General features: G+C 47.2%; 1 protein-coding gene across 2 annotated transcripts in view; it reads left to right on the forward strand.

Annotated features, from left to right (window-relative positions):
* The window catches only part of BTAF1 (B-TFIID TATA-box binding protein associated factor 1), a 324,567-nt gene that overhangs the window by 124,311 nt on the left and 177,287 nt on the right, over window positions 1–22,969 (forward strand). For both annotated transcript variants that reach the window (XM_063962035.1, XM_063962034.1), the window contains exons 8-15: window positions 810–878; window positions 1,059–1,148; window positions 2,041–2,136; window positions 21,071–21,247; window positions 21,420–21,560; window positions 21,952–22,076; window positions 22,197–22,317; window positions 22,905–22,969. The exon at window positions 22,905–22,969 is cut by the window's right edge and continues 40 nt beyond it. In XM_063962035.1, the coding sequence (XP_063818105.1) occupies window positions 810–878; window positions 1,059–1,148; window positions 2,041–2,136; window positions 21,071–21,247; window positions 21,420–21,560; window positions 21,952–22,076; window positions 22,197–22,317; window positions 22,905–22,969 (884 nt within the window). The remainder of the gene's footprint in view (window positions 1–809; window positions 879–1,058; window positions 1,149–2,040; window positions 2,137–21,070; window positions 21,248–21,419; window positions 21,561–21,951; window positions 22,077–22,196; window positions 22,318–22,904) is intronic.

Below are 22,969 nucleotides of genomic sequence, written 5' to 3' on the forward strand. Positions count from 1 at the left end.
TTGTGTGTGTGTGTTTGTGTGTGTGTGTGTGTGTGTGTGTAGAATTTTGAGGGAGAAAATTAATTTATTCCATTTTGGAATGAGGCTGTAACATAAAATGTGGAAAAAGTGAAGCGCTGTGAAATATTTTCCAGATGCACCATAGCTGTAGAAACCGTGCTTTTTTGGGCTAAAGTGCTAACTGAGGATGTTTTTTTAGACCATGAACATGGCCAGGAATCCAATCCCCTCAGGGTAAAAAAAATAGCATGCAGGGTTGAAATCGGACATAGGCTGATGTGATAGGGAAGGAGTACAGTAGTTTTTTTTTTTTTTTATATTCGGTACACCTCTTGTCCATACACAGTTGTCTGTAGAAAGGACTTTAAAAGTCCAGATTTTGGCTTCTTGTGTCTTATCTTTTTTTTTTTTTTCTTTTTTCCTTTCTTCTCCACTCTCTCCTCTTCATCTGTTTTTCAAGAATAGTCTCTGAAACACAACTCTGACATTTTTACTATATTAAGTCATATGATTTGAGCAGTTTATTTATGAGGGCAAAGTAGATCCCTGCTGTTAACATTCATTGACTTTCCTTTCATTTTTGCTTTTACTGGTTTCACATGCACTAGTTAAAATATAAAAGATAATGTTTGTATGTGGCTGTAGTTTTGCTTATATTTTGCTTTGGCGTTTTCAAAGTGCTCTCCCACCTGAGATTAATGAAGATGTGAATGCAGCTCTTGATGAGCCAACTCTGTGACAGTACATTTTTCTACACTCTGCTGACTTTGAAAATAACTGCTGAAGGTTTCTCTCACCTTCTCCTTTAGACAAAAGAGTGGCCCCTGGAGAGTTTTTGTGAAGAGCTTTGTAATGATCTGTTTAACCCATCTTGGGAGGTGAGTTGAAGCCTTATTGATTTGAATTGTGTACATCCTTTTTAAAAGCAATTCTCTTGCTTTGAAGCTTAATATGAACACATACTAACTAACGTTAAAAAACAAAAAAAAACAAAAAAAAAACTTACATTTACACAATTTGTATTTTTTTCTTTTCCTTTTTTGTATTGATCTGTTAAGGTGCGGCATGGTGCTGGCACTGGTCTCAGGGAGATTCTCAAGGCACATGGTAAAAGTGGAGGCAGGATTGCTGACAGCACACCTGAAGAGGTAAAATTAAAGGGTATCAATGATTACAGAAGCTGTGTAGGAACGCTAGAAATACAGGTCTTATTAAAAAAAAATATATATATTAGGTCAAACTGCGGTTGTAATAAAAACCTATTGGACCGAAAGCTAATCTGATATGTACAAGAAAATTTGTGCACAGGGTGACCGTATACTGAACGATCTGCTGTCCCCCAAATTGGCACCATGTTCTTGTTCTAAACCAGGTCTGTAAGTTTAGCATAATGGTTCCTCTGTCATTCTCCACAATTTATAACCTACATCCCTGTACTCCTTAGAGGGATGGTGAGCTACAGAGAACAATTTATTGCAAACTAATTCTTATAGTTTTGGAAATATCCTGGTAACCCTGCAGCAATTATTACAGCAACTGAGAGGTTTCTCTACAGAATAGTACAGCTGCTCAAGAGGTTCCTTCTGTATCATGTACTGCAATATTGAGTAATGGTGAGCATCTGGGTGAAAAATGTCACCATGGGTGCACATGGATATGGGGTAGAAGCGTGGAACCAAGGCAATGGATATAAGGAGAGAAAGTAGACCAGAGGCAGGTTAGAAGAGGACAGGAGGCCCATGACTTAGTGTGAGCTAGGTAAGCCAGTGGGTGGTGGTGAATGTAGGGTTGCTGAGTAACTGGAGTAGAGAATGGCCAATCATGAGACTTGGCTGTGTAAACTAAGCACCCGTGCATTATGGCAATCTATCTATATGTTCAAAGTCGCCTTCTGTCTAGTGTAAGTTCATGTGTGAAGAACTCTGTACAACTTCTAAAGGTGAACAAAGCTTTTTATTGAAGGAAAATCTAATCATGCAGATCTTTTTATTGTGTGGTAAATGACGAGCATTACTTTTTTTTTCTTTCTGTCTTCTGCAGATGGAGCAGCAGCATCAAGAATGGCTTGAGGATTTGGCTATCCGCCTCCTGTGTGTCTTTGCATTAGACCGATTTGGGGATTTTGTTTCAGATGAAGTAAGATTTAATTAAATAGGGCATATGATTACCTGAATCTATTGCACTGTTGAAAATTAAACTCCTGCAAAGAATTATCTTTCTTTCTCTTACGTCCTAGAGGATGCTGGGGTCCACAGTAGTACCATGGGGTATAGATGGGTCCACCAGGAGCCATTGGCACGAGTGTAAGAGTGTGGGCTGGCTCCTCCCTCTATGCCCCTACTACCAAACTCAATTTAGATAATGTGCCCGGAGGAGCCGGTCACAACTAGGGGAGCTCTCCATAGCTTTTCTAGTAAAATGTTATTTTAGAGTTTTTTTATTTTACAAGGAGGCTGCTGGCAACAGCCTCCCTGCAGCGTGGGACTAAGGGGGAGGAGTAGTGTCCGCTCTGCGGGGTCTGAGCCACTTACTCCGCTGACAGGACTTTGAGCTCCTGAGGGGTCAGATCGTTCCCCGCCGCAGGGGATTACTCACCCCAGCAGCATGCCGCCATCCCCTTACAGAGCTGAAGAATCTGTGGCGAGTGAGGCACCGACCCCACTAGTAAGCGGGGGGTCGGTTTGAAGATGGCAGCAGCAGGGTAGGCTCAACTGTACATGGTGCAGCGCTGTGATGGACGCCCTGAGCCAGCGCTACACCCTACACTGGTCCAAAAGCCTGTCGGGGTCCCCGGATCTCAGCCAGCACTAAATCCTCAGGCCAGTATAATCCTATGAAGAGCGGGAAGACGGCGCCATTTTGGGGGCGGAGCTTCTCCTCGCAAACACAGCAGCGTTCAGCGCCATTTTCCTGCCTGCACAGCGCAGATCAGGAGAAACAGGTCCCTCCACAGCAACTCCAGCTATCTGTAAACGGTAGAAGGGGGGGAGGCTGCAATACGACTGTGTATCCTATTAAGTTGCACAGTCGGTGCTGAAAAGGGGTCTCCCTTTGGATAGAAGCGCTGTGTGTGGGTTGGCTCCAATCTGTGTCTCTTGCCATTCTTGAGGGGGGGGGGGGGGGGACTCTGTCCCCTCCGTGTGTGTGGAGTGTTTGATGTTCTCCTTTAGCTATGTCCAGGGACACTGTGTCATATGCTGCGGAGAATGTCCTCCAGGATGATCCCATTCCATGTAATCAGGATAGCACTGGTTTAGCACAGATACCAGCAAGGGAACCTGAGTGGTTTTCCTCTATCAAATCTTGGATTATCAGATCACAGGGTTGCAAGTAATGAATATGCAACCCAGGTATTACAGAACTCTATGGCAGTATGGCCCGATTCTGGTACCTCAGGACGCTCCGCTATATACCCCCACAAACGTGCGCTTGTTCATGTCACGCAAGATGACACGGATACCGATTCTGACACCACAGACAGTAAATGGGATGTGTTGCGGGGGTCTGCCTCTCTTGCAAAGGGGGTGCAATTGATGATAGAGGCTATCAGGGATGTGTTGAATATTACTGATACCCTACACCTGAGCAGGTTGAGGAGGCTTATTTCACTGAAAATAAGAGAGCCTCGCTAACTTTCCCTGCGTCAAAGGAATTAATGCAATATTTGAGAGAGCATGGGAAAACCCTGAGAAAAAATTCCAGATACCTAAAAGGGTCCAGGTGGCGTTCCCTTTCCCTGAGGAGGATAGAAAAAAATGGGAAAACCCGGCAATTGTTGACGCATCTGTGTCCAGACTCTCAAAAAAGGTGGTTTTGCCTTTTCTGTGATCTCTTGCCTTAAAGGAGCCGGCTGATCACAAAATTGATAATACACTTAAATCAATGAACACCGCTTCGGGGGCCATATTACGTCCCACTATTGCTAGTGCATGGATTGCAAAAACTATAGTAAAGTGTTCAGGCACCTTACTTGAGGATTTGGATACGATGGATAAGGGTGGTGATGAATTGTTTTTGCGTAACATTCACGATTCAGCAGGTTTTATGGCCTGGGTTCCATGGCTGCGGGAATCTTTTCCATATCTGTTTCAGCTTGTCGGGGACTGTGGCTGCGCCAGTGGTCGGCCGACGCGGGGTCCAGGAAAAGCATTGGGACCCTACCCTACACAGGTCAGGCTTTCTTTGGGGAAGCTTTGGATGCATGGATATCGACAGCTACAGCGGGTAAGTCTCCGTTTCTTCCCTCAGCTGCACCTGCTCCGAAGAAATCCTTTTCATCATCAGCATCACAGTCCTTTCGGCCTAACAAGCCTAGAAAGGCCAAACCGTCCAATACCTTCTTTAGGGGAGGTTGAGCTAAATCCAGGAAACCTGCTGCCACAGGTTCCCAGGAACAAAAGCCTGTTTCAGGTATGCCAAAGTCCTCCGCATGATGGACCGCGCGGCATGGAGGTGGGGCCAGTGGGAGCGAGACTCAGACACTTCAGTCACGTCTGGGTATCGTCCGGCCTGGATCCCTGGGTGATAGATATTGTGTCCCAGGGATACAGGCTGGAATTTCAAAATCTCCCTCCTCACCAATTTTTCAAATCAGGCATGCCAGTTCTACTGGCAGACAGAACTGTCCTACAAGAGGCTGTGCAGAAGTTGGTGGAGGCACAGGTCATTGTGCCAGTTCCACCTCATCTGCAAACCACAGATTCGAACCTTTTCGTGGTACTGAAACCGGATGGTTTGGTCAGGCCCATTTTGAACCTTGGCGAATTGGATGCATGGATCTCCAAAGTTACTGCTGAGAAATCTGCGTTTCATCCCTCAGAGCCTCTGCCTGCTCGACGTGCCTACCCGGGACCGTCTACTCAGTCCTTTCGGTCTACCATATTTCGATCTAGGGCCAGAGGTGCATCAAATGCAGCTGGGGGCACCAGGGTTAAACCTAAGAAACCAGCCGTTGGCGGCTCTCGAGAACAGTGCACCACTTCAGCTTCCGCGAAGACCTCAGCATGACGGTACCCGCCCACTCCGGGAGGATCTCGAGATGGGAGCCCGGTTATGTCACTTCAGCCACATCTGGGAAAGTTCCTGCCAGGACGCCTTATCTCTCAGGGTTACAAGCTTGAGTTCGACGGTGCCCCTCCCCAACGGTTTTTCAAATCAAGCTTACCAGCTTTGGAAAATATGCGTGTTAAGCTACTACAGGCCAACACAAAGTTGGTCCAGTCCCAAGTTATTGTTCCAGTACCCCTGCAACACCAAGGACAAGGTTACTACTCCAGTCTGTTCGTTGTGCCAAAACCAGATGGGTCTGTGTGGCCAATTTTGAATCCTTACCTAAAGGTTTTCAATTTCAAGATGGAAGCTTTAAAAGCAGTGATCGCAGGCCTGGAACGTCATTAATTCCTTGTGTCCCTAGATATCAAGGACGCCTTCCTCCATATCCTAATTTGGCCTCCTCATCGGGCCAATCTGAGGTTCGCCCTGCTGAACGATCACTAACAGATCCAGGTGTTACCCTTTGGCCTGTCTACAGCTCTGAGGGTGTCCACGAAGGTGATGGTGTAAATGATGTTCCAGCTCAGGGTCCAGGGGGTCAACGTGGTCCCTTACCTGGACAATCTCCTGATAAAAGCGAGTTCCAGGGAGCTCCTACTGCTCCATATAGATTGCACTATACACCTTCTGTCACACCATGGGTGGATCCTCAATCTACAGAAGTCCCACATGGAGCCATCTCAGCAGCTCCTGTTTCTGGGAATGCTACTGGATACTGTAGCGCAGAAAGTGTTCCTGCCAGAGGACAAAGTGAGAACTCTCCAGGAAATGGTTTGCATGGTTCTCCGACCGACTCGAGTTTCCATTCATCTTTGCATAAGATTGTTGGGAAAGATGGTAGTCTTGTACGAGGCCATTCAGTATGGACGGTTCCATGCCAGACCCTTTCAACTTCTCGTAGTCAATAAGGTATATTGGGGGTCATTCCGAGTTGATCGCTAGCTGCCATTGTTCGCTGCGTAGCGATCAGTGTAAAAATGGCTAATCTACGCATGCACCGCAATGCGCACGTGCATCGTACGGGTACGAAGTCCTTTGTGGTTTTGCACTGGTTCTAGCGACGATTCCAATCGCACAGCCGAACGCAAGGAGATTGACAGGAAGAAGACGTTTCTGGGTGTCAACTGACCGTTTTCTGGGAGTGTTTGGAAAAACGCAGGTGTGACCGGGCATTTGCTGGGCAGGTATGTGATGTCATTACTGTGTCACTCGTCGCAGCAATCATCGCACAGGATAAGTAACTACAGGGCTGGTCTTGTTTTGCACAAAATGTTTGCAGGCGCTCTGCTGCACAGGTGTTCACACCTGCAAAGCGAAAATACACTCCCCCGTGGGCGGCGACTATGCTGCGTTTGCACAGCTGCTAAAACCTGCTAGTGAGCGATCAACTCTGAATGACCCCATTGGGCGCCCGCCTCTGTGCGGTGACTTTCTGCAGGTTCTCTGTTATGTGTTACATGTTCAGCCGTTGCTATTAATGTTGCTAGCTGTTGCTGGCCCAGTTGTGTTATGGTGTGCTGGTGTATAAATCTCGCCACACTTCTCGTTATGTTCCTTCTCTCAAGTATTTCCTTTCTCCTTCGGGCACTGTTTTACCTATAACTTCCTGTAGGAGTGGGGCATAGAGGGGAGAAGCCAGCACACCCAGTGGAAGAAATTTAAAGTGCACTGGCTCCTTTGGACCTTGTCTATACCCATCGTACTAATGTGTCCCCAATATCCCTTATGGGCTACGAGAAAAGGATTTACCAGTAGGATCAGTTTGGTACAGTGCCCATGGGGTCTTCTGCCCACACTTTGATTAGTTTTTCACAGCCACTAGGGGACACTGGAGAGACATCCTGTTTCTACGCCTTTGATGCCTTTTGCGGCCTTTAGGTGTTCATTACTTAGTGCACTTCAGGAGGCTGCATGCTGAAATGTGTAAACAACCCCCCCCCCCCCTTCCCTCCCCATCCCCCCTATTGCTGGGGGATTCGAAGCACATTATCCAATAACTGCCAAGTCCTATTCACAGCTGGCATCTTGAAAGTCTGTGTATATGCATAGGGTGGTCACCAAGCACTTACAAGTCAGGATTATGTTTCCATTAAACAATTCTCAGTACTTTAGCAGTCTGCTAATTTTATTAACATTTCTTGCCATTGTTTATTGTTGGACACTTTATTAAAGGACACGGTAATAAGACTATAATAAAGTCAGTTGAGAAAGGTGTCTCTCTCCCCCATTACCAACGGCGGCAAAACAAAGAACATTATGGTTTCGCAGGTGGTGCGAAAATTGCAACCTAATACCTGGAAAAGATGGGGGGAATAAAAACAAGAGTTGTATTGGTGGTTCATTAGCTGCAGGTTGTGAAAGATATCAGAACGAACTCTGGAAACTGATGAATTTTCTTCCTCATGGGGGTAGATTGTGGCTGTGTAGCTTTCTCACATGAGAGAACTTTTGTTTTTTTAAGTTCCTTATCCCAGGTGACCTCAGCCCAGTTCATACTAAACAAATAATGTAATTTAGCTTTCAAAAGCTATAACAAAGGAGGGAGAGGACCTGAAGCTCGAAGTCACGAATCATAGGATATGCCCAAAGACAGTGATATAGATCTGTTAGCGGAGTTCCACATTTGTAACAATGAGAATTTGGGGTTCTCCTATTAGGAACTTAAGGTGTGAAGATAGAGGCCCTGTGTAACATATTCAGAAACATTGCAGTATAAGGGGATTAGGGTAAAAGTGCGCAGGCTTTGTCATGGGAAGATAATCAGCTGATAAATCGGCTAGTCTGGATAGCCAGGGAGCAAGGCTTGTGGGGGTATTATTGGGTTTAAATGTGTAACGTAGATGGGTATTAAACCAGGTAATGGCTTCAGGGGGTTATTCAGGTTTGTTGGCAAACCAAACAAAGCACACTAATGGGTAAAACCATGTTGCACTGCAGGTGTGGCAGATGGGTGGGGTTATGTTTCTGTCAGGGTAAATACTGGTTGCTTTATTTTTACACTGCAATTTTGATTTCAGTTTGAACACACCCCACCCAAATCTATCTCTCTCTGCACGTTAATAAGGCCCTTAGTTAGACACCTTTTTACAGAGTCTCTCTCTAATGCCTTTTCTCTAACGTCCTAAGTGGATGCTGGGGACTCCGTAAGGACCATGGGGAATAGCGGCTCCGCAGGAGACTGGGCACATCTAAAGAAAGCTTTAGGACTATCTGGTGTGCACTGGCTCCTCCCCCTATGACCCTCCTCCAAGCCTCAGTTAGATCTCTGTGCCCGAACGAGAAGGGTGCACACTAGGGGCTCTCCTGAGCTTCTTAGTGAAAGTTTTAGTTTAGGTTTTTTATTTTCAGTGAGACCTGCTGGCAACAGGCTCACTGCATCGAGGGACTAAGGGGAGAAGAAGCGAACTCACCTGCGTGCAGAGTGGATTGGGCTTCTTAGGCTACTGGACATTAGCTCCAGAGGGACGATCACAGGCCCAGCTTGGATGGGTCCCAGAGCCGCGCCGACGGCCCCCTTACAGAGCCAGAAGGCAGAAGAGGTCCGGAAAATCGGCGGCAGAAGACGTCCTGTCTTCAACAAGGTAGCGCACAGCACTGCAGCTGTGCGCCATTGCTCTCAGCACACTTCACACTTCGGTCACTGAGGGTGCAGGGCGCTGGGGGGGGGGGCGCCCTGAGACGCAATAAAAACACATTGGATGGCAAAAAATGCATCACATATAGCTCCTGGGCTATATGGATGCATTTAACCCCTGCCAGAATACATAGAAAAACGGGAGATAAGGCCGCCGATAAGGGGGCGGAGCCTATCTCCTCAGCACACTGGCGCCATTTTCCCTCACAGCTCCGTTGGAGGGAAGCTCCCTGTCTCTCCCCTGCAGTCACTACACTACAGAAAGGGTTAAAAAAGAGAGGGGGGCACTAATTAGGCGCAGTATTAACTATACAGCAGCTATAAGGGGAAAAACACTTATATAAGGTTATCCCTGTATATATATATATATATATAGCGCTCTGGTGTGTGCTGGCAAACTCTCCCTCTGTCTCCCCAAAAGGCTAGTGGGGTCCTGTCCTCTATCAGAGCATTCCCTGTGTGTGTGCTGTATGTCGGTACTTTTGTGTCGACATGTATGAGGAGAAAAATAATGTGGAGACGGAGCAGATTGCCTGTAATAGTGATGTCACCCCCTAGGGGGTCGACACCTGAGTGGATGAACTGTTGGAAGAAATTACGTGACAGTGTCAGCTCTGTATAAAAGACAGTGGTTGACATGAGACAGCCGGCTACTCGGCTTGTGCCTGTCCAGACGTCTCATAGGCCGTCAGGGACTCTAAAGCGCCCGTTACCTCAGATGGCAGATATAGACGCCGACACGGATACTGACTCCAGTGTCGACGGTGAAGAGACAAATGTGACTTCCAGTAGGGCCACAAGTTACATGATTGAGGCAATGAAAAATGTTTTACACATTTCTGATAATACGAGTACCACCAAAAAGGGGTATTATGTTCGGTGAGGAAAAACTACCTGTAGTTTTCCTGAATCTGAGAAATCAAATGAGGTGTGTGATGATGCGTGGGTTTCCCCCGATAACAACTGATAATTTCTAAAATGTTATTGGCATTATATCCTTTCCCGCCAGAGGTTAGGGTGCGTTGGGAAACACCCCCTAGGGTGGATAAAGCGCTCACACGCTTGTAAGGGCTCTACCCTCGCCTGAGATGGCCGCCCTTAAGGATCCTGCTGATAGAAAGCAGGAGGGTATCCTAAAAGGTATTTACACACATACTGGTGTTATACTGCGACCAGCAATCGCCTCAGCCTGGATGTGCAGTGCTGGGTTGGCGTTGTCGGATTCCCTGACTGAAAATATTGATACCCTAGATAGGGACAGTATATTTTTGCCTATAGAGCATTTAAAAGATGCATTTCTATATATGCGTGATGCACAGCGGAATATTTGCCGACTGGCATCAAGTCTAAGTGCGTTGTCCATTTCTACCAGTAGAGGGTTATGGACACGTCAGTGGTCAGGTGATGCGTATTCCAAACGGCATTTGGAAGTATTGCTTTATTAAGGGGAGGAGTTATTTGGGGTCGGTCTTTCAGACCTGGTGGCCACGGCAACAGCTGGGAAATCCACGTTTGTACCCCAGGTCGCCTCTCAACATGAGGAGACGCCGTATTATCAGGCGCAGTCTTTTCGTGGACAAGCGGGCAAAAGGTTCCTCATTTCTGCCCCGTGACAGAGGGAGAGGAAAAAGGCTGCAGAAATCAGCCAGTTCCCAGGAACAGAAACCCTCTCCCGCCTCTGCCAAGCCCTCAGTATACGCGGGGGCTTTACAAGCAGAATCAGGCACTGTGGGGGGCCCGTCTCAATGAATTTTAGCGCGCAGTGGGCTCACTCGCAAGTAGACCCCTGGATCCTTCAGGTGATATCTCAGGGGTACAAATTAGAATTCGAGACGTCTCCCCCTCGCCGTTTCCTAAAGTCGGCTTTACCGATGTCTCCTTCTGACAGGGAGACAGTTTTGGAAGCCATTCACAAGCTGTATTCCCAGCAGGTGATAATCAAGGTACGCCTCCTGCAACAGGGAACGGGGTATTATTCCACACTGTTGTGGTACCGAAGCCGGACGGCTCGGTGAGACCGATTCTAAATCTAAAATCTTTGAACACTTACATACAGAGGTTCAAATTCAAGATTGAGTCACTCAGAGCAGTGATTGCGAACCTGGAAGAAGGGGACTACATGATGTCTCGGGACATCAAGGATGCTTACCTTCATGTCAAAATTTACCCTTCTCACCAAGGGTACCTCAGGTTTATGGTACAGAACTGTCACTATCAGTTCAGACGCTGCCGTATGGATGGTCCACGGCACCCCGGGTCTTTACCAAGGTAATGGCCGAAATGATGATATTCCTTCGAAGGAAGGGAATTTTAGTTATCCCTTACTTGGACAATTCCCTGATAAGGGTAAGATCCAGGGAACAGTTGGAGGTCGGTGTAGCACTATCTCAGGTAGTGTTGCGGCAGCACGATTGGATTTTCAATATTCCAAAATCGCAGCTGGTTCCGACGACGTGTCTTCTGTTCCTAGGGATGATCCTGGACACAGTCCAGAAAAAGGTGTTTCTCCCGGAGGAGAAAGCCAGGGAGTTATCCGAGCTAGTCAGGAACCTCCTAAAACCGAGCCAAGTCTCAGTGCATCAATGCACAAGGGTTCTGGGTAAAATGGTGGCTTCCTACGAAGCAATCCCATTCGGCAGATTCCACGCAAGAACTTTCCAGTGGGACCTGCTGGACAAATGGTCCGGGTCGCATCTTCAGATGCATCAGCGGATAACCCTGTCACCAAGGACAAGGGTGTCCCTCCTGTGGTGGTTGCAGAGTGCTCATCTTCTAGAGGGCCGCAGATTCGGCATTCAGGACTGGGTCCTGGTGACCACGGATGCCAGCCGGCGAGGCTGGAGAGCAGTCACACAGGGAAGGAATATCCAGGGCTTATGGTCAAGCCTGGAGACATCACTTCACATAAATATCCTGAAGCTAAGGGACATTTACAATGCTCTAAGCTTAGCAAGACCTCTGCTTCAAGGTCAACCGGTGTTGATCCAGTCGGACAACATCACGGCAGTCACCCACGTAAACAGACAGGGTGACACAAGAAGCAGGAGGGCAATGGCAGAAGCTGCAAGGATTCTTCGCTGGGTGGAAAATCATGTGATAGCACTGTCAGCAGTATTCATTCCATGAGTGGACAACTGGGAAGCAGACTTCCTCAGCACGACCTCCACCCGGGAGAGTGGGGACTTCACCCAGAAGTCTTCCACATGATTAAAAACTCGACAGGTATTGCGCCAGGTCCAGGGACCCTCAGGCAATAAGCTGTAGACGCTCTGGTAACACCGTGGGTGTACCAGTCAGGGTATGTGTTCCCTCCTCTGCCTCTCATACCCAAGGTACTGAGATTGATAAGATGGAGAGGAGTAAGCACTATATTCGTGGTTCCGGATTGGCCAAGAAGGACTTGGTAACCGGAACTTCAAGAGATGCTCACGGAGGATCCGTGGCCTCTACCTCTAAGAAGGGACCTGCTCCAGCAAGGACCCTGTCTGTTCCAAGACTTACCGCGGCTGCGTTTGACGGCATGGCGGTTGAACGCCGGATCCTGAAGGAAAAAAGGCATTCCGGATGAAGTCATCCCTATCCTGATCAAAGCCAGGAAGGATGTAACCGCAAAAACATTATCACCGCAATTGGCGAAAATATGTTGCGTGATGCGAGGCCAGTAAGGCCCGACGGAGGAAATTCAACTAGGTCGATTCCTACATTTCCTGCAAACAGGAGTGTCTATGTGCCTGAAATTGTGGTCCATTAAGGTTCAAATTTCGGCCCTGTCAATTTTCTTCCAAAAAGAACTAGCTTCAGTACCTGAAGTTCAGACGTTTGTAAAAGGGGTACTGCATATACAGCCTCCTTTTGTGCCTCCAGTGGCACTTTGGGATCTCAATGTAGTTTTGGGTTCCAAAAGTCACATTGGTTTGAACCACTTAAATCTGTGGAGTTAAAATATCTCACATGGAAAGTGGTCATGCTGTTGGCCCTGGCCTGGGCCAGGCGCGTGTCAGAATTGGCGGCTTTATCCTGAAAAAGCCTTTATCTGATTTTCCATTCGGACAGGGTGGAATTGAGGACTCGTCCTCAGTTTCTCCCTAAGGTGGTTTCAGCGTTTCACCTGAACCAACCTATTTGTGGTGCCTGCGGCTACTAGGGACTTGGAGGACTCCAAGTTGCTAGACGTTGTCAGGGCCCTGAAAATATATGTTTCCAGGACGGCTGGAGTCAGGAAATCTGACTCGCTGTTTATCCTGTATGCACCCAACAAGCTGGGTGCTCCTGCTTCTAAGCAGACTATTGCTCGTTGGATTTGTAGTACAATTCAGCTTGCACATTCTGTGGCAGGCCTGCCACAGCCAAAATCTGTAAATGCCCACTCCACAAGGAAGGTGGGCTCATCTTGGGCGGCTGCCCGAGGGGTCTCGGCTTTACAACTTTGCCGAGCAGCTACTTGGTCAGGAGCAAATACGTTTGTAAAATTCTACAAAATTGATATCCTGGCTGAGGAGGACCTGGAGTTCTCTCATTTGGTGCTGCAGAGTCATCCGCACTCTCCCGCCCGTTTGGGAGCTTTGGTATAATCCCCATGGTCCTTACGGAGTCCCCAGCATCCACTTAGGAAGTTAGCGAAAATAAGAATTTACTTACTGATAATTCTATTTCTCATAGTCCGTAGTGGATGCTGGGCGCCCATCCCAAGTGCGGATTGTCTGCAATACTTGTACATAGTTATTGTTACAAAAATCGGGTTATTATTGTTGTGAGCCATCTTTCAGAGGCTCCTCGGTTATCATGCTGTTAACTGGGTTCAGATCACAGGTTATACGGTGTGATTGGTGTGGCTGGTATGAGTCTTACCCGGGATTCAAAATCCTTCCTTATTGTGTACGCTCGTCCGGGCACAGTATCCTAACTGAGGCTTGGAGGAGGGTCATGGGGGGAGGAGCCAGTGCACACCAGATAGTCCTAAAGCTTTCTTTAGATGTGCCCAGTCTCCTGCGGAGCCGCTATTCCCCATGGTCCTTACGGAGTCCCCAGCATCCACTACGGACTATGAGAAATAGAATTATCGGTAAGTAAATTCTTATTATCCCAATCTGATTCTGAAAAAAACTATTTGATTGTGCTAATATAGTGTTAGGCTTGTTGATATGCATGGGGATATGCTATTAAAATAGGGTAACACCCTCTAGCTTCCTGGAATGTGAGCTGCCCTTTATTGGACATGTTGACAAGTGTCTACTATGCCATCAGCACGCGCCATATTTTTAATTTATAGAACGCCTGTCTATTCTGCAACTCTTGATTAGAAAGAAAGGGAAGGTATACAGATTTGTTTGCGTTTGGTCCAAATTTGGGTCTGAGTATATGCCCTGTTTTCCCATTCCAAATAGATTTCCTGAAAGTGTAGTTGACAAATTGTATGTCTTTGAGAGGAGAAAAGGGAGAACCTGACTGAGGTACACTAATATGGAAAATGAGATCATTTGAGTCTTGCTTTGTCTAAATATGACAAAACAAACTCCTCCATCCCTCCAACTCCACCTATATAGAGCGACTTAAAGAAGAAAAAAAATTAAGGTTGTAAAGAAGGAATGGGAACTTCCAGAATACGTAGCCCCAGATATGTGAAACTGTGTGGCCCATGTAATGGGAATACCAGAGTAGAAGGATGTGAGAAGGCTGACCCAGACAGAGCAATATTGACCACAAATCCTGATACAGTGCCTAGTGGCAAAAATGTGATCTAGAGATGCTGAGGAATTCGATACATACAGCTGCAAGCTTTCGACTTGCTCTGACCACCTGGCCACAGCTTCATATATCCAAGCAATGGCTAAAATAGGTCTCAATAAGGCACCAGCCATTACCATTAAGAATAGCCTTGAATTCTATACTATCGGCAGCCTTAGAATTGGGACCAGTGGAGTCCCCCTTTCAGGCATCCTTTTGATAATGGATAAAGTGTCTGTAATCTGCGTGTAACCGGAGATGTATGGTCCGGTGTAGGCTGCTCCTTAATGAATGAGGTTTCCACCCAGAGAAGGAAATGAGTCACCTACCGCCCAATCTTCTAAAGCTGAAAGTACTTCACACTTAGTTATTTGATATATGCACATTTTTTTTCTTTTCTGGATTTTCAGATTTTCAGATGCTTCTAAAGATGTGGGGAAAACACTATCCCTGCTTCTTACAACATGCCCTTCCATGCCTAATATGGGCCAGTCTCTTCTGTGTTGCCTGTTAGACCTTGCTTTCCCTGCAAAAGCCTCCATCAGGCCCCATGACTCCTGTGGAACATGGTTATGGCTTTCACGTTCCCTTATTTGGCAACAGGTTGGAGGAAGCACCTTGTTGTCCCTCCTGCCCAATGCATTGTGCTGCTGCAGTATACTCACCTCTTGGCATAGGACCTTGATGGCAACAAGAGAGAGTCCAGTACTGCCTAAGTATATCCATAGTAAAAGCCACAGTAGCGTTATGCTCTCTTCTGGGTCCTGTAATATAACACAATTTCTCTGACGTCCTAGTGGATGCTGGGAACTCCGTAAGGACCATGGGGAATAGCGGCTCCGCAGGAGACTGGGCACAAAAGAAAAGCTTTAGGACTACCTGGTGTGCACTGGCTCCTCCCCCTATGACCCTCCTCCAAGCCCCAGTTAGATTTTTGTGCCCGGCCGAGAAGGGTGCATTCTAGGAGGCTCTCCTGAGTTTCTTAGAAAAAGTTTAGTTTTAGGTTTTTTATTTTCAGTGAGACCTGCTGGCAACAGGCTCACTGCATCGAGGGACTAAGGGGAGAAGACGCGAACCTGCCTGCTTGCAGCCAGCTTGGGCTTCTTGGCTACTGGACACCATTAGCTCCAGAGGGACCGAACACAGGCCCAGCCTCGGAGTCCGGTCCCAGAGCCGCGCCGCCGGCCCCCTTACAGAGCCAGAAGCAAGAAGAGGTCCGGAAAAATCGGCGGCAGAAGACATCCAGTCTTCACCAAGGTAGCGCACAGCACTGCAGCTGTGCGCCATTGCTCCTCAGGCACACTTCACACTCCGGTCACTGAGGGTGCAGGGCGCTGGGGGGGGGGGCGCCCTGAGCAGCAATAAAAACACCTTGGCTGGCGAAAATACATCACATATAACCCCCAGAGGCTATATGGATGTATTTTAACCCCTGCCAGAATATAGCAAAAAGTGGGAGAAAAGTCCGCCGAGAAGGGGGCGGAGCCTATCTCCTCAGCACACTGGCGCCATTTTCCCTCACAGCTCCGCTGGAAGGACGTCTCCCTGACTCTCCCCTGCAGTCCTGCACTACAGAAAAGGGTAAAACAAGAGAGGGGGGCACTAATTAGGCGCAGTATTAACATAACAGCAGCTATAAGGGGAAAAACACTTCTATAAGGTTAATCCCTGTTTATATATAGCGCTCTGGTGTGTGCTGGCATACTCTCCCTCTGTCTCCCCAAAGGGCTAGTGGGATCCTGTCCTCTATCAGAGCATTCCCTGTGTGTGCTGTGTGTCGGTACGATTGTGTCGACATGTTTGAGGAGGAAAATGATGTGGAGGCGGAGCAATTGCCTGTAATAGAGATGTCACCCCCTAGGGAGTCGACACCTGAGTGGATGGGCTTATGGAAGGAATTACGTGACAGTGTCAGCTCTTTACAAAAGACGGTTGATGACATGAGGCAGCCTGTCCAGGCGTCTCAAAGGCCATCAGGGGCTCTAAAACGCTCGTTACCTCAGATGGCAGACACAGACGCCGACACGGATACTGACTCCAGTGTCGACGAGGAAGAGACGAATGTGACTTCCAGTAGGGCCACACGTTACATGATTGAGGCAATGAAAAATGTTTTACATATTTCTGATAATACAAGTACCACTAAAAAGGGTATTATGTTTGGTGAGAAAAAACTGCCTGTAGTTTTTCCTGCTTCTGAGGAATTAAATGAAGTGTGTGATGAAGCGTGGGTTTCCCCCGATAAAAAACCGATAATTCCTAAAAGGTTATTGGCATCATACCCTTTCCCGCCAGAGGATAGGGCACGTTGGGAAACACCCCCTAGGGTGGATAAAGCGCTCACACGCTTGTCTAAACAGGTGGCACTACCCTCTCCTGAGACGGCCGCCCTTAAGGAACCTGCTGACAGAAAGCAGGAGAATATCCTAAAATGTATGTACACTCATATGGGAGTTATACTGCGACCAGCAATCGCCTCCGCCTGGATGTGCAGTGCTGGGGTGGCTTGGTCGGATTCCCTGACGGACAATATTGATACCCTAGACAGGGACAGTATATTACTGACTATAGAGCATTTAAAAGATGCATTTCTATATATGCGTGATGCACAGAGGGATATCTGCCGACTGGCATCAAGAGTAAGTGCGCTGTCCATTTCTGCCAGAAGAGGGTTATGGACGCGGCAGTGGTCAGGTGATGCGGATTCCAAAAGGCATATGGAAGTATTGCCTTATAAAGGGGAGGAGTTATTTGGGGTAGGTCTATCAGACCTGGTAGCCACGGCAACTGCTGGGAAATCCACATTTTTACCCCAGGTAGCCTCTCAACATAAGAAGACGCCATATTATCAGGCGCAGTCCTTTCGGACCCATAAGGGCAAGCGGGCAAAGGGCTCCTCTTTTCTTCCCCGTGGCAGAGGGAGAGTGAAAAGGCTGCAGCAAACAGTCGGTTCCCAGGAACAGAAGCCCTCTCCCGCCTCTGCCAAGTCCTCAGCATGACGCTGGGGCGTTACAAGCGGACTCAGGCACGGTGGGGGCCCGTCTCAAGAATTTCAGCGCGCAGTGGGCTCACTCACAAGTGGACCCCTGGATCCTTCAGGTGGTATCTCAGGGGTACAAATTGGAATTCGAGACGTCTCCCCCTCGCCGTTTCCTAAAGTCTGCTTTACCGACGTCTCCCTCCGACAGGGAGGCGGTATTGGAAGCCATTCACAAGCTGTATTCCCAGCAGGTGATAATCAAGGTACCCCTCCTGCAACAGGGAAAGGGGTATTATTCCACGCTGTTTGTGGTACCTCCATGTCCCAATTTACCCTTCTCACCAAGGGTACCTCAGGTTTGTGGTACAGAACTGTCACTATCAGTTTCAGACGCTGCCGTTTGGATTGTCCACGGCACCCCGGGTCTTTACCAAAGTAATGGCCGAAATGATGATACTCCTTCGAAGGAAGGGAGTTTTAGTTATCCCTTACTTGGACGATCTCCTGATAAGGGCAAGATCCAGGGAACAGTTGGAAGTCGGGGTAGCACTATCTTAGGTAGTGTTGCGGCAGCACGGTTGGATTCTCAATATTCCAAAATCGCAGCTGATCCCGACGACACGTCTTCTATTCCTAGGGATGATCCTGGACACAGTCCAGAAAAAGGTGTTTCTCCCGGAGGAGAAAGCCAGGGAGTTATCCGAGCTAGTCAGAAACCTCCTAAAACCAGGCCAAGTCTCAGTGCATCAATGCACAAGGGTCCTGGGAAAAATGGTGGCTTCCTACAAAGCAATCCCATTCGGCAGATTCCACGCAAGAACTTTTCAGTGGGACCTGCTGGACAAATGGTCCGGATCGCATCTTCAGATGCATCAGCGGATAACCCTGTCACCAAAGACAAGGGTGTCTCTCCTGTGGTGGTTGCAGAGTGCTCATCTTCTAGAGGGCCGCAGATTCGGCATTCAGGACTGGGTCCTGGTGACCACGGATGCCAGCCTGCGAGGCTGGGGAGCAGTCACACAGGGAAGGAATTTCCAGGGCTTGTGGTCAAGCCTGGAGACATCACTTCACATAAATATCCTGGAGCTAAGGGCCATTTACAATGCTCTAAGCCTAGCAAGACCTCTGCTTCAAGGTCAGCCGGTGCTGATCCAGTCAGACAACATCACGGCAGTCGCCCACGTAAACAGACAGGGCGGCACAAGAAGCAGGAGGGCAATGGCAGAAGCTGCAAGGATTCTTCGCTGGGCGGAAAATCATGTGATAGCACTGTCAGCAGTGTTCATTCTGGGAGTGGACAACTGGGAAGCAGACTTCCTCAGCAGGCACGACCTCCACCCGGGAGAGTGGGGACTTCATCCAGAAGTCTTCCACATGATTGTGAACCGTTGGGAAAAACCAAAGGTGGACATGATGGCGTCCCGCCTCAACAAAAAACTAGACAGGTATTGCGCCAGGTCAAGGGACCCTCAGGCAATAGCTGTGGACGCTCTGGTAACACCGTGGGTGTACCAGTCAGTGTGTGTGTTCCCTCCTCTGCCTCTCATACCCAAGGTACTGAGAATTATAAGACGGAGAGGAGTAAGAACTATACTCGTGGCTCCGGATTGGCCAAGAAGGACTTGGTACCCGGAACTTCAAGAGATGCTCACAGAGGACCCGTGGCCTCTACCTCTAAGAAGGGACCTGCTCCAGCAAGGACCCTGTCTGTTCCAAGACTTACCGCGGCTGCGTTTGACGGCATGGCGGTTGAACGCCGGATCCTGAAGGAAAAAGGCATTCCGGATGAAGTCATCCCTACCCTGATCAAAGCCAGGAAGGATGTAACCGCAAGGCATTATCACCGTATTTGGCGTAAATATGTTGCGTGGTGCGAGGCCAGGAAGGCCCCTACAGAGGAATTTCAACTAGGTCGATTCCTGCATTTCCTGCAAACAGGAGTGTCTATGGGCCTAAAATTGGGGTCCATTAAGGTTCAAATTTCGGCCCTGTCGATTTTCTTCCAGAAAGAACTGGCTTCAGTTCCTGAAGTTCAGACGTTTGTCAAGGGGGTGCTGCATATACAGCCTCCTTTTGTGCCTCCAGTGGCACCTTGGGATCTCAATGTAGTTTTGGGGTTCCTAAAATCACATTGGTTTGAACCACTGTGGACTTAAAATATCTCACATGGAAAGTGGTAATGCTGTTGGCCCTGGCTTCGGCCAGGCGTGTGTCAGAATTGGCGGCTTTATCCTATAAAAGTCCTTACCTGATTTTTCATACGGACAGGGCAGAATTGAGGACTCGTCCTCAATTTCTCCCTAAGGTGGTTTCAGCGTTTCACCTGAACCAGCCTATTGTGGTACCTGCGACTACTATGGACTTGGAGGACTCCAAGTTGCTGGACGTAGTCAGGGCCCTGAAAATATATGTTTCCAGGACGGCTGGAGTCAGAAAATCTGACTCGCTGTTTATCCTGTATGCACCCAACAAGCTGGGTGCTCCTGCTTCTAAGCAGACTATTGCTCGTTGGATTTGTAGTACAATTCAGCTTGCACATTCTGTGGCAGGCCTGCCACAGCCAAAATCTGTAAAAGCCCATTCCACAAGGAAGGTGGGCTCATCTTGGGCGGCTACCGGAGGGGTCTCGGCTTTACAACTTTGCCGAGCAGCTACTTGGTCAGGGGCAAACACGTTTGCTAAATTCTACAAATTTGATACCCTGGCTGAGGAGGACCTGGAGTTCTCTCATCCGGTGCTGCAGAGTCATCCGCACTCTCCCGCCCGTTTGGGAGCTTTGGTATAATCCCCATGGTCCTTACGGAGTTCCCAGCATCCACTAGGACGTCAGAGAAAATAAGAATTTACTTACCGATAATTCTATTTCTCGTAGTCCGTAGTGGATGCTGGGCGCCCATCCCAAGTGCGGATTATCTGCAATACTTGTATATAGTTATTGTTAACTAATCGGGTTATTGTTGTTGTGAGCCATCTATCCAGAGGCTCCTCTGTTATCATGCTGTTAACTGGGTTCAGATCACAAGTTGTACGGTGTGATTGGTGTGGCTGGTATGAGTCTTACCCGGGATTCATAAATCCTTCCTTATTGTGTACGCTGTCCGGGCACAGTATCCTAACTGAGGCTTGGAGGAGGGTCATAGGGGGAGGAGCCAGTGCACACCAGGTAGTCCTAAAGCTTTTCTTTTGTGCCCAGTCTCCTGCGGAGCTGCTATTCCCCATGGTCCTTACGGAGTTCCCAGCATCCACTACGGACTACGAGAAACAGAATTATCGGTAAGTAAATTCTTATATTTTTTTTTTGCTTTCTTTAAAGTATCCTGCAGAATGGGCATCTGGAAGCGGTACAACATTAAAGATGTGTTGTGCCAACACCCTGCAGGGTCTTCTAGATCCCCATGGTCCATTCTTAAGCAATATGATAATAGAACATGTATTCTAGCACTTATTAATTGACATTAAAAACAAAAATTAAAACGCACTCCGTTAAGAACTTGGTGAAACAACATTTTTTATAACTGCATATCTCAATAATGGGTTATATATGTGTATGAGAATAGTTGACACAAGGTGCTGCCTGACTTTCAGCTTGCCTTCGTGGCAGTAAACCGTGTGACCTACTGATCTCCATGTACATAAGAAATCGGCTCTAACATTACACATTCTTTGTTCTTAACCCATAGGTGGTTGCCCCAGTGCGGGAGACGTGTGCACAGACGTTGGGGGTGGTTCTCAAACACATGAATGACAGTGGAGTTCATAAAACTGTGAAAATCCTGCTGCGCTTATTGATACAAGAGCAGTGGGAAGTGAGGCATGGGGGACTGCTAGGGATAAAGTACACACTGGCTGTTCGTCAGGTAACCTGCAGCATTAATGACTGCTTATGCTCTGTAAGGCTGATTTTATTAAAGTTTATAACATCACCGTTTGCAATTAAAACAGGTGTCAAAAATGATACAATTAAGTTAGCGATGAGCTAATTGTAAGTTCATATTTTTTATTTTTTTTTCCTTAATGGCTTCTTTACAGGATTTAATTAAGACGTTATTACCAAAAGCACTACCAGCAATAATCGAAGGTCTTCAGGACCTTGATGATGATGTGCGGGCTGTAGCAGCGGCATCTTTAGTGCCTGTTGTGGACAGTTTGGTCAGGTTGCAGTTTAAACAGGTATCCAGTCTCTTTCAATTATCCACTCTTCCCCCCCCCCCCCGGCTTATTAATGTGTGTGACTCTAAAACAGTTGTAATAGCAGATTGGGTGATGAGGTTAAATGTGTATATATAGTAGATGAGTTAAGTGTGGTTTTTGTTTTATTAAAAAAAACAACCAATCGTACAAAGGAAAATTACTTGAAAACAAAATAACCTTTATTCTGAGTAATTTTTATGCTACCATAATTGTGTTTAAATATTCATAAAATAACTGAATTTGTTTTACTAATATATTTTCATGTTTGGTCTCCTTAAATCTATATGGCTAGTGCATACTTGAGAATGTATACGCAAGAGCACAACCTTGCTTAGTTTCTGTGTTTTTTATTTTACCATTTTATTTTTAGGTTCCTTTTATTCTTGGCACTTTATGGGATGCACTTCTGGAGTTAGATGACCTAACGGCCTCTACTAATAGTATCATGACCCTTCTCTCTTCACTTTTAACGTACCCTCAGGTTCAGCAGTGCAAGTAAGTTCACCTGACACCGTAGACCTCTTTTGTAAGGTGATATTGGAGTCTATGTACCCAGACACTGTTTTATTAAACACAGGATCCAGCTTTGTAATAGCCTTTCTTCTGTTTTGACAGTATTCAGCAATCTCTCTCCATATTAGTACCACGGGTATGGCCTTTCCTGCGTCATATTATATCATCCGTTCGAAAGGCAGCGCTGGAAACATTATGCACCTTGTTGTTCACACAGGACCAGGTTAGTAGATGGGAAGTGATCACACTGCTGTACTTTACTATGCAACCGGTGTGCTACATGAGGCAAATTGAACACTTCCTGAATTCCTTTATAAGTTAAGAAGACTTGTGCAGTTCCATGCCTGTAGCAAGTCCTGTAGATGTGCATCCTACTAATGGCTACAATGTGGGTTACACAGTATAGATTGCTTAATTTGTGGACTTAGAACAGCCCTGGTACCATGATACAAAAATAAAATTGCCTAATACAGAAGCTAAACGTGTCTGCCCAAATTAGATTACAGTCGAAGAGGGGTGGGGAACACCTGCTACACAGGGGAGTTGAACAGTCGTTGGGAAAAGTGGGTGGCTACTGTAGGCCAGATGCATTATCAGCCACCAATATTAACACCGCCATTAGTGACTAGCATTTCCTGCGCATTGCTGGGGTTTTGGGATGATTTTAATGTAGACAAACGGTGGAAAGGTAATACTTGACAGATGAACTAGTTATTGTAGAAATCTGAAGGTTTTAGATCTTCTACCTTTTAAACATAACATGCTGCTACCTGGATTTCAGATCCTGTCATCTCTCTGTATGTATTCCAGAGCTGTACAGGCTGGCTGACCCCTATCTTGCAGGACATGCTGCGGCATATATTTCAGCTATGTAT

Source organism: Pseudophryne corroboree, chromosome 3, assembly GCF_028390025.1.
Source record: "Pseudophryne corroboree isolate aPseCor3 chromosome 3, aPseCor3.hap2, whole genome shotgun sequence".
Classification (NCBI taxonomy): domain Eukaryota; kingdom Metazoa; phylum Chordata; class Amphibia; order Anura; family Myobatrachidae; genus Pseudophryne; species Pseudophryne corroboree.